The 16478-nt window shown below is 47.6% G+C and overlaps 1 protein-coding gene across 1 annotated transcript in view; it reads left to right on the top strand.

Moving 5' to 3' along the window:
* EIF4EBP2 (eukaryotic translation initiation factor 4E binding protein 2) overlaps positions 1 to 16104 on the top strand; it is a 104778-nt gene extending 88674 nt beyond the window's left edge. The window contains exon 3 of the mRNA XM_069610502.1: positions 13861 to 16104. Coding sequence (XP_069466603.1) covers positions 13861 to 13892 — 32 coding nt within the window. The 3' untranslated portion in view covers positions 13893 to 16104. The remainder of the gene's footprint in view (positions 1 to 13860) is intronic.
* Positions 16105 to 16478: the final 374 nt, after the last annotated feature.

Raw genomic sequence — 16478 nt, 5'->3', positions numbered from 1 at the left:
TCTGCTTGTGTTTTATCTCGTGCTGTTCTTGGTGCAGCAAGGGTTGGTGTTGGATAGGCCCCCTCCTGCTGGCACTCATGTGCGGGGTCACTGCCCCGACCACAGTGACCCAACCTAGTTTCGAGGATTCTTCCCCCTGCATTATATACTTGGTCCTGCTGATATTTGCCAGTCCTCACCTGGGATTCGGCACTTGTAGCCGGTAGGATTCCAGAAAGTCACAGTAATGCCTGGTTCCCGTGCGGCCCCGGAAGCAGAGACTTTCACTGTGACTTTCCGGAATCCTGCCGGCTACAAGTGCCTAATCCCAGGCCGCACCAATAACAGAGATAAAATTAGTGACCGAGAGGCTTCACCAACACGTGAAAGCAGGTGCTGGCTGTCGTATTTGAATTTACCGGGGCTCCTCCGGCTCTGATGCAGTCTGGCTGCAGGTCTATCGAGGAGGACCGCAGGCCCCTCATGGTTTGCTTATCCCTCATGGACTGACGGCGCAGTTGTATGTAAAGGGGAGCCCAGCGGGGACGGAGGGGGTTGACTTCTGGCTCCGCACGGCCCTCGAGGCCCTCCAGTGTCAGCAAGGCACGACAGAGGCAGAGCTATCACACTATTGTGCTCCAGTCTCTCACCTCTGCTACTGGGCGCGTTGACTCCTTCACGGTAGTCGCAGGCTTCAGTCCGAACACTTCTGAGTTGTCTAGGGGGCCGCAAGCCCCGACCGGCGCCTCTCCCCACTTTGCTACGCACCCTCTCTGTTGGTGGGTCTCATGTACTAGTCTGACACGCTGCGACAACGGCTGCCTTAGACACCGGTTTGCCACAGTTGTGGGGTGCCTCTGTGCTGGGGACCAGCCTCTTTCTCCCCCCCTCCCCCCGCCCGTTTTTCAGATTTATGTGCATGTAGCCTGCGGGCACTGCGCTCGGGCCGCGCGCACACACTTGCATGCGGACTGTACCGAGCTCTGCACCCGGGCCACACGTGTCCAAGACTCCCAATCAGCGTTTCTGGTGCCCCTCTGGTCGCCAAGCTTGGGCCATCGGATGTCTGGCTGTTCTGTAGCGTTTCCCTTGGAGATGGACTTGCACAGCCCCGGATGGGTCATAGATCGTCCTCCCCTCATTTATGGTACGCCACAGAGCTCACAGATGCGGCCCTCTTGGCAGCGGGCTCTCTAGCGCCCCCAACTACAGTGTATAGTTGCTGTAGATCTGTAGGTGTACACACTGGATGGCCCTATTAATCAGTACTTTGCATAAACATCTAGTTAGCTTTGTGTATGTATTATGTAAGAGCAAAGAAATTAGACTTGAGCAGAGTGAGAACTGAGCAAAACTGGGTGGAATATTGAAGTCTGCGGCCATCTCGCTTTCAGGGTAGCTGGTATAAAACAATGGGGTGATAAGAGAATGTAGAGTATGGGATCCTCCCCAGTTGTGTGCAACCAGAAGGGCACAGAACTAGGTTTGCCATCGAAAGCTGTTTGTGTAATCATGCGCATTTTGAAGTTTTCACACACACCAATATGATGCATATTCTGCAAAACAATGAAATCTAGGTGATCCTATGAGATTTGGATAAACTAACCCAAACTGTACTGAAACATGGAGACAATGTACTGTTTTCCAGTAGCAACACTAATCTTGCATTAGCTGACTTAAATGCTAAGGAATGGCATTGCATGACTTTAATGTTATTATTTGAAAGCATTAGTGCAACACACAGCTCATGTTCTAAGGAGCTGTAACATGGAAGTGATAAGCCTTGATTAAGGCTTTAATCCTTTTAACGCCACGGCTCATTTTCAATCACTTGTATGGTGGAAAGGAGGGGTGGAATGCAACTTTTACACTGCATCCCTTCCTCTCCATACAAATGCTTAAGCAACTGCGCTGGCATGCATTTTCAGGCCAGCGCAAATGCTGATGCTCCCTATGGGATGAGTCTGCTTTATGCAATGGCATAAAGCAGGCGCATCCCATAGGGATCAATTGTACACGCTGCCATCCAGTTTAATTGTGATTGTGAGCATGTGCATGCCGCCATTGCCCTGCACTTTTGCACCCCACTGTACAAATGATAATGTGGCAGCGGAGAGCAGTTTACTTGGAGTGCAAACCTAACTGCTCCCTGCCACCAAGTTACACTTTAAAAAAAAATGTATATCCATATTGGTCCTGCCAGACAGGATATAATCAGCTTAAGTGTTATTGCCATTGACTTCTGGTTTGCAATTATTTGAAGAAAACATCTTGCCTCACACTCCCACACAGGCCTTTGGCACTTAAGAGTGGATGAGATGATTACTGCTGCACCCTCTACATTAGCCCCTTTGAACTTGAAGTGAACAAAGAAAAGATGGTGGAGAGGGCCCTGAGGGTAAGAGGAATGAATGTTCCCTGCTGGCCTGCTTCTGCTTCTACATACCCCCAAACACACCTGCTGTTTAAGGGACTGTTAAGTGCATTTCACCTAAGTGCAAGTTTCCCCTTCCAACACTAAACAGTTCCAGAATGGTTTAGTTTAGACCTAAAAGTATAGGCACAGTAAAACATTGTTTTAAAGTGGAGGAGCACTGCTCCTAACAGCTCCTGCCCACTCCAACCACTCACCAGGGCCTTTTAAATAGCTAGCTTTGCAAGCATCATTTTAACTAGCAAACCGACAGAATTGTGTTGCAAATTGCTATGCTAAAGTGCTTTTTGTCTTTCACTGCAAAGGGAGTGATGTAATATAGCTTCATAGACCTGCAGCGAAGGCTGTAACAGGCGTTATGGCCCCAGACTTCGTATGAGGGCCTATAAAGCTTTTGGAACCCATGGGCAAACAGTTTATGTAAATATTTCTGATGCTTGTTAATCTGCTTAGAATGACGTGCTGTGCATTTAGTCTGACATCTAGTGGTAACCGCAAAGTATTGCATCTTGTCTTTGGAGGATCAAAAGGGGATGTTGACATGGGCGTGCCTGTAACACTATCCGTGATGTGTAGTGTACCCAAAATCCCTCATGCGTCGAGGTCCCTCTTTTTTTTTTTTCTGCCCAGCTAGCTGGTCGCTTTATACTGAGCACTTACCAAATTGCAATATTGTTATATTTCCCCAGATTTCCAGTCAGATTTATCATCCCCTTCTTGGAGATTGTTTCCTGAACCACTGCCGAAGACAGCAAAAGAACACTTCGACGGCTGGGGCTCCGATCGATGATGTCGCCCGCATGGCCGAGCCTTCTGGCCGGCCTATACAGTAGGGCGAGTGGGGCCTTGGCTTTTTCAAGAATGTCTTTCCTTATCCCCTCTGTCCCTTTGGCGTCTTAAATTCCTGAGCTATGAACAGGACCCCATCTAAATGTTGCCCTTCCTGTAAGGGAAAATTCCCATGGAAAGACTAGCACCAGTGGTGCAATAAGGGTCTTCCCCCTCAATCACAAGGTCTCCTGTAAACTCCTAAGACTAAAGGATTGTCGGGTAAAGCAGTGGGCAGCCTACGCTATGTCGCAGGCCGATGGTAGCTCCACAGCCGCCGAGTGTGAGATGAGCGACGACCAAGGCTCCAGTTCGGATGCCATTGTCCTTGCATCGGAGCGCTCTCGCTCCACGACGTCTGACCCTACTATGCACGACATAAAACCTGCTATGGAGAATGTTGATCCTGGCAACAGGGACGCACCTGATACTCTAAGTACACAACCCCTGGTACCGTTTCGACAGTTCAGTTGAATCGATCCAAAGTGCCAACGGGTACCTGGGCTATTTCGACAGCACCCACCGATCTGCAGCCCTCCCCGCAACTGCAGCATGCGTCTGGGCAGTCTAAATGTAAGGGCGCCAGCACCAAAAGCCACGCGGCCATCAAAGCCTGAGGCCCCGGTTGAATCCAAATGCACGGCGCAACCGCCTACACAGTGCAAACACCTCCCAGTAACGCAGAACATCAGCAAGAGTATTGCTGAGATCGTTTTGGCAGCTAAACATAAAGACAAGTCTACGGACAAGTCGAAAGATGCATCGAAAAGCCCAGAGTGGTGGAAAAACCTGAGTCCTCTATCTTTATCTAAGACTCTGGTTGAGAAATCTCGACGTTCTAGGGGGGAGGAGGATCATCGGGAAGAACCCTTTCCTCCTAGACTCCTGGCTCCTCATGGACTAGAGAGAAGTTTGAGGGTTGCATGAACAGGCTGGAAAGTTTTGTAGACTTTTCTGAAAGGTTTGCTCCCAAGAGGCCTCATGAAGGGAGCCCTTATTCACCAATGGCTAAGTTCCAGAGGACTTCTGACTTCATGAGTAAGGGTTTTGACCTTACTGAAGGAGTTCCTATTGACCCATACCTACAGGAGAATGATCCCTTCGCTGATCCTGCTGCTGTTCCCACTGATCACACTCTGGGATGGGGGACGACCACCGGTAGATGACCCATCTTGGCTGTCCCCTACCCATACTCTGGACCCCGACACCTTATGTATGGACTCTCAGCCCCTTCCCCCACTATTAGGTCGGGCATCACCTGTTGACCAGATGGCATTTACCGCCATCTTAAAGAAGGCAGCCAAACACTTCCAAATAGCCACGCAGGAGGCGGTGCAAGATTAAGATGTTGATATTTTAAAGAAGTCTACTGGCAGTCAGGATATCCCATTACTTCTATTAAGACTCATTGCTCCTTCATTAACGCCCTCACAAACCAGGGCTGTGAATCCACAGGTGGAAAAGCCGTTTTGCCCTTCCCCTACTGACCCCCTTTACATTAGGGGGCATGCCAACCCGGATTATCTGGTGGTCACGACAACCAGGAAGAGTGCACATGTCACTTTGTCCACAGGCGAGGCACTGCCTAAAAAAATGTAAAATTGTACGCTCTGGGAAAGAGCATCACTACTGCGGCAGCATACTCCCACATAGCCAACACTACGCTGTTGGCCAGCTACTCTATGTTCAATGGAACCTGCTGCAGGAGGTCCCTGAACCCGTGTGTGCTTACAATTGTATCTGAAGGTAAGCAGGTGAACCACAACATTCCCAAAAAATACTTTAGATGCCCAGAGACAGCGGTAAGGACATTAGCCCATGGTACCCTGCTAAAACCTCACCTGGTTGAAGAACTCTGCATTCAAGCCAGAGACTCAGGTGTCATTAATCAACAAGCTGTTGGAGGACTCCAACCTGTTTGCCATGCCGTTGATGATGCGCTGGAAACAGCAAAAAGGGAACATGAGACTTTCCACCAAATTACTCAGACCCTTTTAACAGGGAGGGTGGTTCTCGCCGCTTCTTTTTGTGAGCAATCCTACGCTCTCAACCGATATGGTTCCTGGAACAATTGGTCCTCAGGACAGGCGTCAGCCTTCTCTATCCCGTATCCACCTAGGGGACAACACAGTGGGAAAGGAAGGGGGTTGTAATTCCACCCCCAGAGGCTCCCCGGCCTCAAGTCAGAAATGACTTTCAGATCCGGGTCCCCTCACAAGCCTCCCCGTTCTGGGGACGTATAACATAATTCCTGCATGCATGGGAGGGTATTACAACAGACCATTGGTGCTCAAGACCATGGCCCACGGTTACTGCATCGCGTTCAGCCGACACCTCAATTCAGACCAAGACTCCAAACAGAACACCTGAAGATCCTGCTGCAAGAGGTTGCGATTCTGCAGGAAAAGGGTGCTATCGAAGTTGTCCCTCTTCTACGGGTAAACAAGGGTATTTATTCAGTGTACATCCTTGTACCCAAAAAGGATGTGCCCTGTGCTAGACTTGCACCCAGCGAACAAATTTGTCAAATCTCAGACATTTTGTATGGTAATGCTGCAAGAGGTAACTCCTCTGATGCAGGGGATTACATGGTAACATTAGACATGAAAGATGCATACGTTCATATTTCAATGTTTCCAGCACACAGGAAATATCTAAGGTTCATGATAAAGTACAAGTCCTACCAATTCCAGGTTCTTCCCTTCGGCATTGCCTCAGCCCCAAGGGTGTTTACAAAGGTACTGGCAGCAGCACACCTGCGCAGGCAATCATCCTAGTTTAGCTTTACCTCGACGTCAGCCTCATAACGGGTGATTCCTAAGGAACATGCTTGTCAAATACCCAAAAGACGATGGACCTCTTCAGTTTAGCATTCTCCATAAACGAGAAGTCCAGCCTGGACCACAGCCAAGTCGAGCAGTTCCTGGGGGCCCTAATTCGGACAGAAGACGGACTCGTCTTCCCCCTCCAATGAGAGGGTCCAAAACCTGCTGTTTCCGATCTCTCCGTATGTAGCCAGTCGAGAGGTGACGGTACGCAAGGCCATGCAACTGTTAGGAATGATGGCGTCATACATTTACTTGGTTCCTCACGCACGTTTGCGCATGCGTCCCATGCAAGAGTGGCTCAACAGCCAGTGGTGGCAGGCCAGCAGACAATGGGACGATCTAGTGGTTGTATCGGCAGCCCTCATTCTCTCTGCAGTGGTGGTCGAGGGAAAACCTCTTGAAGTGGAAAACGTTCACCACCACCACCGCAGTAGAAGCCACTCTTACGATGGACGCATCTCTCACGGGGTGGGGAAGCTCACCTACCGCTGATGGCGCACAGTGTTTGGTCCCCAGCAGTAGCGTCCAACCACATAAACATGTTGGAGCTGTTAGTAGTATTCAAAGCACTGAAGGCCTTTCAGACAGTTGCAGGGAGGGACTGTCCTGATCCTCGGACAGCACCACACCATGTACTACCTGAACAAGCATGGGGGCACTCACTCTCCAGGGCTATCCAAACTGTCCCAGAACATTTGGAAATGGGCTCTCAAAGACAAGATGTTCCTGTTGTCTCAACACGCTCCAGGGGAACTCAATCTTCTAGCGGACATGCTCCACATGAGACTTCACACTGCCCCTGGTGTACGAATGGTAACTACACGAAGACATTGTCTCCAACGTCTTCGCAGATTGGGTTTTCCCAGGGATCGACGTGTTCACAACTCTAGAGAATGCACAATGCCAAGAATACTCCTCCAGGTATCCACAGAACCTATCCAAGGGCAACGGTCTATATACCGTGGTCAGGGAGATGTGTTTGTCCTCCCCCGCACTCCAACTCCCCTACTCAAGATCGTGTACAAGATGCACCAGGAACCAGTCACCATGACATTGGTTGCCCCGATGTGGGCCCGCCAACCCTGGTTCTCATCAGAGGAGACATCTCCATCAAATGGAACTGCCTTGCCCATACGTTATCTTGGGACAAGGGGGAAATACTTCATCCATGCCCGCAAGCTCTGTACTTAGCGGCCTGCCTCCTGACGTCAGAGTTCGGGCACATCCAACTTCCTCAGATGCATGGACATACTTGGAGAAGCAAGAAAGCCCAACACCGACATTGCTACTCCAATAAATGTAAACGCTTTGTCATTTGGTGCAATTCCAAGAGCATCAGTGACTGCTCACCTACCCATATTGTGTTGTACTTGACGCACTTACTAGACTCTGGCCTGGTTTTTAATTCCCTGAAGGTGCATTTGGCTGCACTCTCAGCCTACACTACGTCCCAACAGAAGGTGTTGTGGTGGAAGATCCCAGTTATTAAGGCTTTCATGGAAGGGGTTAAGAGAATTCATCCCCCATTTCTAACCCGGCTCCCGGATGGGGAACTAAATGTTGTATTGACCAGACTTATGGGGTCTCCGTTTGAGCCAATGCACAAGGCAAGTATCAAGGCTCTTACAAGAATGCCTTTCTAGTGGGCAGTCACTTCAATAAGGAGCCCGTAATCTTAAAAGCCCTTTAAATTGTAGATAGTTTTGTTACAATTCAGAGATGGTTCTGGGCACTCGCCCTCAATTGGGGCCCAAATTTGTTTCTATGTTCCACGTGAACCAGTCTAGATCTGCCAACTTTCTTACAGAACCCCACTAACGTGGCAGAAAGGAAGCCTACACACTAGAGGTGCGCAGCGCAGTCATGTACTACCTGGAAAGAACAAAACCACTAAGATAGACAAACCAGTTTTTTGTTTCCGTGGCAGCTGGTAGAGAAGGGGATCCTCTCTAGATCAGCCATCTCTGGGTGAATTGTCAATTGCATCACTCTGCTTAACTCTTGCCAACAGATCTGCCCTTCAAGCCTAGAGAACATTACTCAGGGCACTGGGGCTTCCATAGCATTTATTGCAATGTTCCTCTCAAGTCCATTTGGAAAGCAAAGCAGCAACCTGGAGTTCTGTACAAACCTTTACAAAACATTATTGCCTAGATACTCACTCGGTCTGCTTCTCAGGTGGGGACAAGCAGTACTAAGACATGTTTTCACTACTGTTCCTTCTCACATACCACCTCCAACTCCAGGTACTGCTCGCTAGTCTATGCGCACCATGTGATTCTAAGCAGATTGACAAGCATCAGAAGACATGCATTACTTACCTTAATAGTATTTCTGAGATTCTATCTGCTTAGATTCACATGCTCCCACCCTTCCTCCCCGCTCGGATGGAAGGAACATGGGCATCTTACTGCTATTCTCTTTTCTGTAATCACTCACGATGGTCATAATGCTCCCTCACAGCAGAAAAAAATAAAATCAGAGGGACCTCGAAACGTGAGATTTTGGGTACACTACATGTCATGTTAGGGACAGTGTTACAGGCACACCCATCTCGACGTCCCCTTTCGATCCTCGAAAGACTAGATGCAATACTCCAAGGTTACCACCAGATGTTGGACTATATGCACAACATGTGAATCTAAGCTGCAGTCATCAGAAAGGCTATTATGGTAAGTAAAGCATGTCATATTTTTTTGGGGGGGGGTATTGCAAATGGAAAATTTAAGTTTACAAAGCAGCATAGTAGGGGGGGGAGTTGGAACCATGCCCTCAGATGGAGCTAGAAGGTGGGAGTGTGCAATAGAGCACAAAGTGGAGACCAGTGGAGTCAGGGAAGGCAAGCGAGTACCATGGAAGAGTGAGGGACAGCAGAGAAAGGCTAGTTGAGGTGAGGGTGAGTGACTGCGCAGTGAGGGAGGGGGCACAGGGAAGGTAAATGAGGGAGCATAGTCGGAGGTGCATGCTCAGGCTCACAGAATGAGGGGCAGGGGGGGATTGGGCAGGCTGGGTGACTGCCTGGGGTGCAGTGCCTCCCCGGGTGCCTGCCACACCAGCTCGGACTCTTTCAGTGTCTCCTCCGAGCTGGTGTGGTGGGAGAAAGAGCGGCAGGCACCCTTTTACTATTAAATTCATCCTATTCACATGATTACCTCCTCGCTCCAATGTGGGAGTGAGGTGGTTTGCATTGGAATAGGGCACTCCTGCATTAGCATAAACGGCCTATTCCATTGATTAGCAGGCACCGGAGCAGGGAGATGGAAATAGAAATTTGACGCATCCTGCACCCCCTCCCCCACTGAGATACGTGCAGGGACACCAATTTGTGCAGGGCGCTGCTGCCTCAAAGACCGGCCCTGCGATTGCGGGACAAGTAAGGGGTCACTCTCTGACTTCACTGCCCCAACGCACCCCCCCCCCCCCACCCAAAGCGTGTCATGCGTTTTAAAGAAAACGAAACAAGCATGGTATTTGTAGGCAACTGTTATTTTAAAGAAGGCCACTAGCGGGTGGTGAAGCACTTTTAGTGCTAGACTTTCCGAGCTACAAAACGAGCAAAGGCCACATTTGCGGGCTATAATGAAACTGCAAGATATACTGCTTCTTTTAGCCGCAAATTGACCAATAGGAAAGGCGTATTCACCGGCCCAGGGTTCTAATGTACTGTACCAACACCACATGCCTGCTACCAACGAAAAATGCACCTCAACACTCGGAGACTGGTTTCTCCAAACTGAAGCTGACAGCACATCAAAGCTCTTGCGCATCTCTCTCAATCCCACTAACAAACCCAGCCCCCCCCCCCCCCCCCCTCCATTGCAGATCCTCCAGAGCTCCAAGAGACCACCCAAGTGTCAACAGTGTGCGGTACAAGATTTAGTAACACTGATTGGATTGGGGATTCTTTTGTATACTTTGTATAAATATTAAAGGCACTGAGGCAGGATGGACCCTCGTGAGTCTTCAAAGTAACTCAGTCAGCTGCTTCCTCTTGGAAAAGTCTGCCCCAAGTACAAGGTCCCTTGGATAAGTCAGTCCTTCAAAACATAGCCAGCTCTTATTCATTTGGAACAAGTGTTATTTTTGATTCCAGTTTTTCTTTGTTTCTCTCACTATTCTGTTACCTTTTCATGGGTGATATTCCTGCTGTCATAATATCACTCTGATAAAATCTCGCTGCCATGAGTCAGACAATTCGCTCTAATTACACCCCCATATCGTTGGAGCATGTTTTCAATACATGTGAAAAGGTGGTGTGGCCTGTGCTAAACATTTGCATGAAAAATACTTTGTTCCATATTTTATCGTAGCAAAGTAATAGATGGATTTCTGGATTACCTCTGTCTTGACAAACGGATACCAAGCATGAATGTGCTATGGATTATTGATCAGTGTTTCTGATTGTATTAATCTTTCTACAGTAGTTTGATAGAAAATGATCTCATTAACACAATTTTTGGTTTCATTCTAAGCCATATGGTTGGTGGTTATGGGTAAAATCGCTTATGAGTGCATTAATGTTCATTCCAATGGCTTGTTATATTTCTGAAGCATGTTTAAATTTCACTGGTTAAAATTGTGGCATCTTTGCAATAGCATAAATCATGTAAAAGGCTCCGAGACCCTGTTTTCCCTTCATGGGCAACTGGTCTGCTGTATTGCCTAAACTGGGGAGTTGGGGAAATAGGGCTCTGACCAGAACACCTGTTCATTCAACAAACACTTTTTGACATATGCCTCCTTCTTGAAGACACTGACCTTCACATTCTCGCTCTTACTGAGACATGGCTCAATGCCAGCGCAGTCACTGCTTTTGACTCCCTCCTACCTGACGGCTTGAAGATTTCCAAGCCACAGCCTCACTGCTGGCTGTGGGGTTGCCTTAATCTTCCCTGAGTGGGTTCCTTCCTCCTTACCCAATTAGCTCTACTCTTCCTTTGAGAACCTGGTATGCAAGTTGGTGATATCTCCCTCCTTCACCCTGACCATTGCTACCATTTGCCCGCCTCAATTACTCTTAATGGGCTGATTTCTGCTCCTCCTTACTTTTAACCTCCCCAACCTGCTCCTCCTGGTTGACTTGAACATCCCATAAGACTCCCTTGGCACAGCATCCACTCTTTTTTTTTCATCGACCTTTGCACATCTACATCGCTCTCCATTCTCCCTTCTGGTCCAACCCACTCTGCTGGACACTCTGGATGCCCTCATCCACTCCGGACTCCCTCATATCTCCCCTGGTCAGCCCCTATTTTGGCCTTACCACTCTTTTCTCCTCGCACTTGGATCCGTATGGCCTTGTCACCATGCCTCCAAATGCCCTGCCAACCTCATTCACGAGCATCCACCCAGTGAAACTAGTTTCAGCTGCTGCCTTCACGTCACATTTCCCCCCCCTTGTCCGCCCAACTCACTCTACCACCAACACTACTCTCAGCAAATTCACACGGTACATCACCAACACCCTCGACATTCTTGCCCCAGTCATGACGATCTGCTTGATACCCCTTCTAAGCTCAACAGGTGATACGGCTCTGAACTTCCATTCCTCAGCGCTGCACTGTTTCAGGGCTGCAAGTGGCAAACCTCCAGACTCGCCCTCTGACAAACTGCCTGCTGCCTACTCCAAAGGCAATACAGACTCTCTATTGTGCCAAGAAAAGGGCCTACATTAAGACACTGGCATCTGGTGCAACCAATAACAAGGCTGAACTTTTCAAAATCTGCAGGGACCTAGCCAACCCTTCTGCAGTATTCTCCTCCCCTATTCCTTCTCAGGCCCTCTGCAACACTCACCGCTCACTTCACCACCAAAGCGCAGGACCTCCTGAACAGCGTTGTCGCTCACTCTCACAACCCATGTATCAACCCATGTATCACCCCCTGCCTCCCTTGAACACTCACCCTCCTTCGCACTTGTCTCAACGGAAGAAGTCACCAGAGTTGTCTGCTCCATGAAGGCGTCTTCCAAACGGGTTTCCCCTTTTTCATCCAGAACCATCAAGGACAACATTGGCTTTCATGCCCCTGCACTTGGTGAGCTCTGTAATCACTCCTTTGCTACTGGTTCTTTCTCCCTCCTCCCTCAAGCTCTCCCTTTTGCGCCCTCTCCTTAAACATCAGCAAACCTTTCAATTCCAGCCAACTACTGCCCTATCGCCATCATCTCCTCCCTGGGTAAACTCCTGGAGAAGTTGGTTCTGTCCCAACTCCTACACTGAACTTGTTGGTGGTCTCCACGACCACTAATCTTGATTCCAAACATCCAGAGGCACAAACTGCTCTTCTGAACACCTCTGAAGAACTGCTTGAATCCCTGAATCCCAACTCCCCTGCTGTCCTCATCCTTGATCTTTCCTCTGCACTTGACAGTTAACTACGCCATCCTCGAACAAAGGCTCCACCTCACCCTTGGTAACTCTGAGCAGGCACTGGGCTGGCTGGCCTTCCTAACTGACTGCTCCTCCCAAGACATCCTCGGCACCTTCTCTCCTCCCTTCTCCACATGTGGTGTTCCCCAGGTCTCTACTCTCATTAGCTCTTTAACATCTACCTTACTCAGCTGGCACTCCTAAGCTCCGCCTTCTCCCCTAACTTCCGGTGTTAGGCTGACGACAACTTTCACATTTCCTGCTGACCCTCTTGCACCTTCCATCATCCCTGCCTGCCTTTTTGCCATTCAGTCCTGGTGCACTTTCAATGATCTGCCTCGATGCCAGCAAAATGGAGATCCTTCCCATTGGGACACCAGCTACCAGCTTCTTCCCTCCACTCTGGTCTTCTCATGGGCTCTCCCCGACTCCCTCCTCTGAAGCCAGACACCTTGGAGGCATCTTCGACGACTCGATCTCCTGCCTCAGTCACACTCAGGACATTGCCAAGAAGTCCCACTTTCAGCTTTAACTTCTCAAAGGAATTCTCTTTTCTCACCTTCCCCCAGAAGCACAATGTTACACAAGCCCTGGTTCTCTCTAGGCTGGACTATCACAATAGCCTCCTCCTGAATCTACCGTCTTCCTCTCTGCGACCCCCCCCCATCCCCCCTCCAGCTAATCCAGAATAGGGCAGCAAGACTTATCCTTGGCCTCAAGCCCAGGGACTGCATCTCTCCTGCCCTAAAGTCTTCACTGGCTCCCAGTTGCTTCAGATTAAATTAAAATTGGGAACATATCTTGTATAGTGTTCTTGATCGCAACTAGTGATTTAGCCTGTATGTGCATGGACTATCCTAGCTCTACCACTGCAAAACATGGGCAGAGGATTTAGTTGGCAATCTGGTTTAAGCAGTTTTGAATATCCCTTCCACCCCCTGTCCCCCCCCCACTAAGGTTCTTTGTCACTGAGTAGCTTGGTCACTGGAGTACGCTTTATAGCTAGGTTTCTTCAGCCTTGGTCCATGGAAGTTTTAGGAACAGGTGTGGGGGAAGGGGGGGAGAGTCCGTGGCTGGGTTAACAATTAGGTGGTTATTGGTTCAATATAAAGTATGCATGTGTGACCATGGTAAAGGTGATCCAGGTGCTTGCTTACTGGGAGCCTATGCTGTAATATCGGGGTTTACCAGTGGTTGAATTGATGGCATACATTCATATTAAATGGACTACTATTGCTAATTTATTGCATATTCCGTAGAAAAGGAAATGGTCACAATAGGAAACTCATCATTGTGTGTATATGCGGTTTGGGGTTTTTCATTTATCATCAGGCTGAAGGAAGTGTTTGTGTAAACGAGCTATAGCATTATATTAGATTTCGAAAAAAATTTAACTGACATTTTTTTTTTACTCCATCAGTGGATGATTCTCAGTTTGAAATGGACATCTGATTTTCGACAGTGGCAAGAGGCGGTAGAAGCTCCCGAATCCAACCTATACCTAACTTGACCAATATCATTTGCAACGAGCTGACTGAAAGGAAGACTACACTTCTGCTCATCTACCTTTTGGTGCCAACGTCAACCAGCATAATCTCCACCCGAATGTCCTCCAGTGCGCACCCTTAGTGTACCTCCTTTTCATCCTTCCGTTTCAACGCAAGGGGACACGTGAGAGTTTGGAAGCTCATGCAATAATCAGAGCACCATGTGGTTGATCAGCAATATTGGGACTCTTGTGTTCTATAGCTTGGTCAGTGGTTTGTTTGCAGGTTCATCTGGTGGTTTGAGCACAAACACAGGTGGAATGCTTTGAAAACATGTATCGGTGCCTGTAAATGTTTGGGTGGAGGAACTGATTTTCTGACTGGTGCAGTGAGTTCCAGTCCAAGCACCTCTTATTTAGAAGTTAATTTTATCTCCAACTGTGATGCAGCTTTTTCTCCTTGGAGGGGCCATCTCTGGGGGTAGACCATGTTTTTAGCGGGCCCTTTGATATCCCAATGTTCTTTATTTAGCCTTTTTAAGTAAGGTATGCACTCTATGCTGGTGTACCTACCACACCCACTGTGGGCTATCTTTTCAATAAACACTGACCTCAATATTGAGCAAGGCCAAACTAAACAAGGTGCCCCTCTACAGTTGGCTCTGGCATAAAGAACAAAGGTATGAAACAAACCAACTTCAATATGCGAATGTGCCCCATCTATCCAAGTGGAACCATATTCTCCTTTTTCTAGCATGTCCCGTGGACGTTGGTGCTTTTCCTAATGCCCTTCACTACCTAAATGAATTCATGAAGTTTTGAAGGGACTGATGCCAATGTTGCCTCATTTTTTTTTTTTTCCTTTGTAATTTGGTTGCTATCGTTGGAGGATACCACGTAAAGCTTACAAATGTAACCGGGAGCCTCCCATCAACCCACTTGTTTCTTGGAAATAACCGTACAAAGTTTACTTTTTGTTCCTAAGAATATCCGTTTCAGTAGGCCATTTCACCTTGCATGGTAACCTGGCCCTAAATGAAAGTGAAAAAATGAACTGTCTTCTCAGGAATAAGCTACCTGTGGTAGCTCTCGTTCCGAGCCATGCTAGAATTTGTTCATACAGAAGCATATGAATTCCGGTCTTGGTCAACAGTAGGAGTCGTCATGATGCCGTAAAATTTGACTGTCAAATGTTGCTGCAGTTTCATTCTGTAATGTCACTTTACTTGTAATCTAAACTGCGGTGCTTTCTGAACCCACTCCCAGTTTGACTGTGATAATCAAGATCCACTGGTAACTTGACAATCTCTCGTTTATTGTATAGTGGCTTTCACAGGACTGTCACCTTAATTTTGGTAACTGGGCAAAGCAGATCACATAGTTTCTGTTGCACCCAGATGTTTTAAACTGGGAACTTTTGTTTCTCCTCAGCAAATGTAACTAAGAACCTGCTGACTTAACCCTGAACATTTGTGTGCACTCAAATTTACCATTGGGATGAAAGATGCAGTCCTATATTTTCCGGTTCGAAACAAGTGCCCATTTTTAAACCTGCTCATGTGCTTCTAGTAAGCTTAAATTTGTTTTGTATTCATGAATGTCTGGTATACATTATACCTGCATAATTGAGGGTGACCAGGATTTTAATTTTAAAGTTGGTAGGCAATGTAGTCCTTCCATGTGCTTTAGATTTTTAGGAAATTGGTTATGAATGCTTGATGTCTAGTCTCCTCCAAGCAAGACCCGATGCCAATTTATCTAGAAATACCTTATAAAAGCACATTGGTGTGTAGATAACTGATCTGGCATTCATCTTGATTATGTTCAAACTGATGGGGTCAGAATTTGATTGCTTAGGTTTGGGATGCTTTGTGTTTTAGTTCCAGATTTGATCTTGCAGGCACCCATGAGGCCAGTTTCGTGTGCACCCTAGTTTGCATCAAAAACCTGGCACACCCTGCTGTGAAGTGACTGGTTAAAAGCAGAGCCACATCAAAAATAGAAATGCATTTCTTTGCAGTTTATTTTTTAATGCTCCTTGATGCATCTATTAATTGTAACTTTTTTCATATGGCTCTGTAATCTGGTCACATTGTTCAGAACTTTATTTACCTCAAGTCCTCAATGTTCATTTTGTCCTCCCATCACTCAAATGTATTAAAACAGTTTTTTAAGGTCTTGGTGACTGATGGGGTTTTCCTTTTATCGCTTTTCTTTTCAAATGTTTGAGCCTTAATTAAGGATGTGATTGAGTAAGGATTTTGGACCGAATGTGTTTTCTTCTGTAGGATAGCAGTGCTGCCTTTCTATTGACCGACAATGGCACTGGTGCTAAGAGTACTTTGAACATTGATATAAAAATGCACTTTATATTTCAGCTATTTTCCAAGATTCTTACCAGTTGGGTGAGCAGAAATGCTGTTTTACTTGTTCCCTTCTTGCAGCTAAGAATTAAATGTCTTGCTGTGGTGTCTTAAGCAGAGGCGAGTGGACCTTCTGGATTCGCAAATTCACATCAACAGTTTTCAGTGGATTTGGCAACTTTTAAATGG

Source organism: Ambystoma mexicanum, chromosome 8, assembly GCF_040938575.1.
Source record: "Ambystoma mexicanum isolate Mex_15411 chromosome 8, UKY_AmexF1_1, whole genome shotgun sequence".
Lineage (NCBI taxonomy): Eukaryota > Metazoa > Chordata > Amphibia > Caudata > Ambystomatidae > Ambystoma > Ambystoma mexicanum.
The sequence above is the reverse complement of the archived record's forward strand: the minus strand, read 5'-3'. Positions and strand labels throughout refer to the sequence as shown.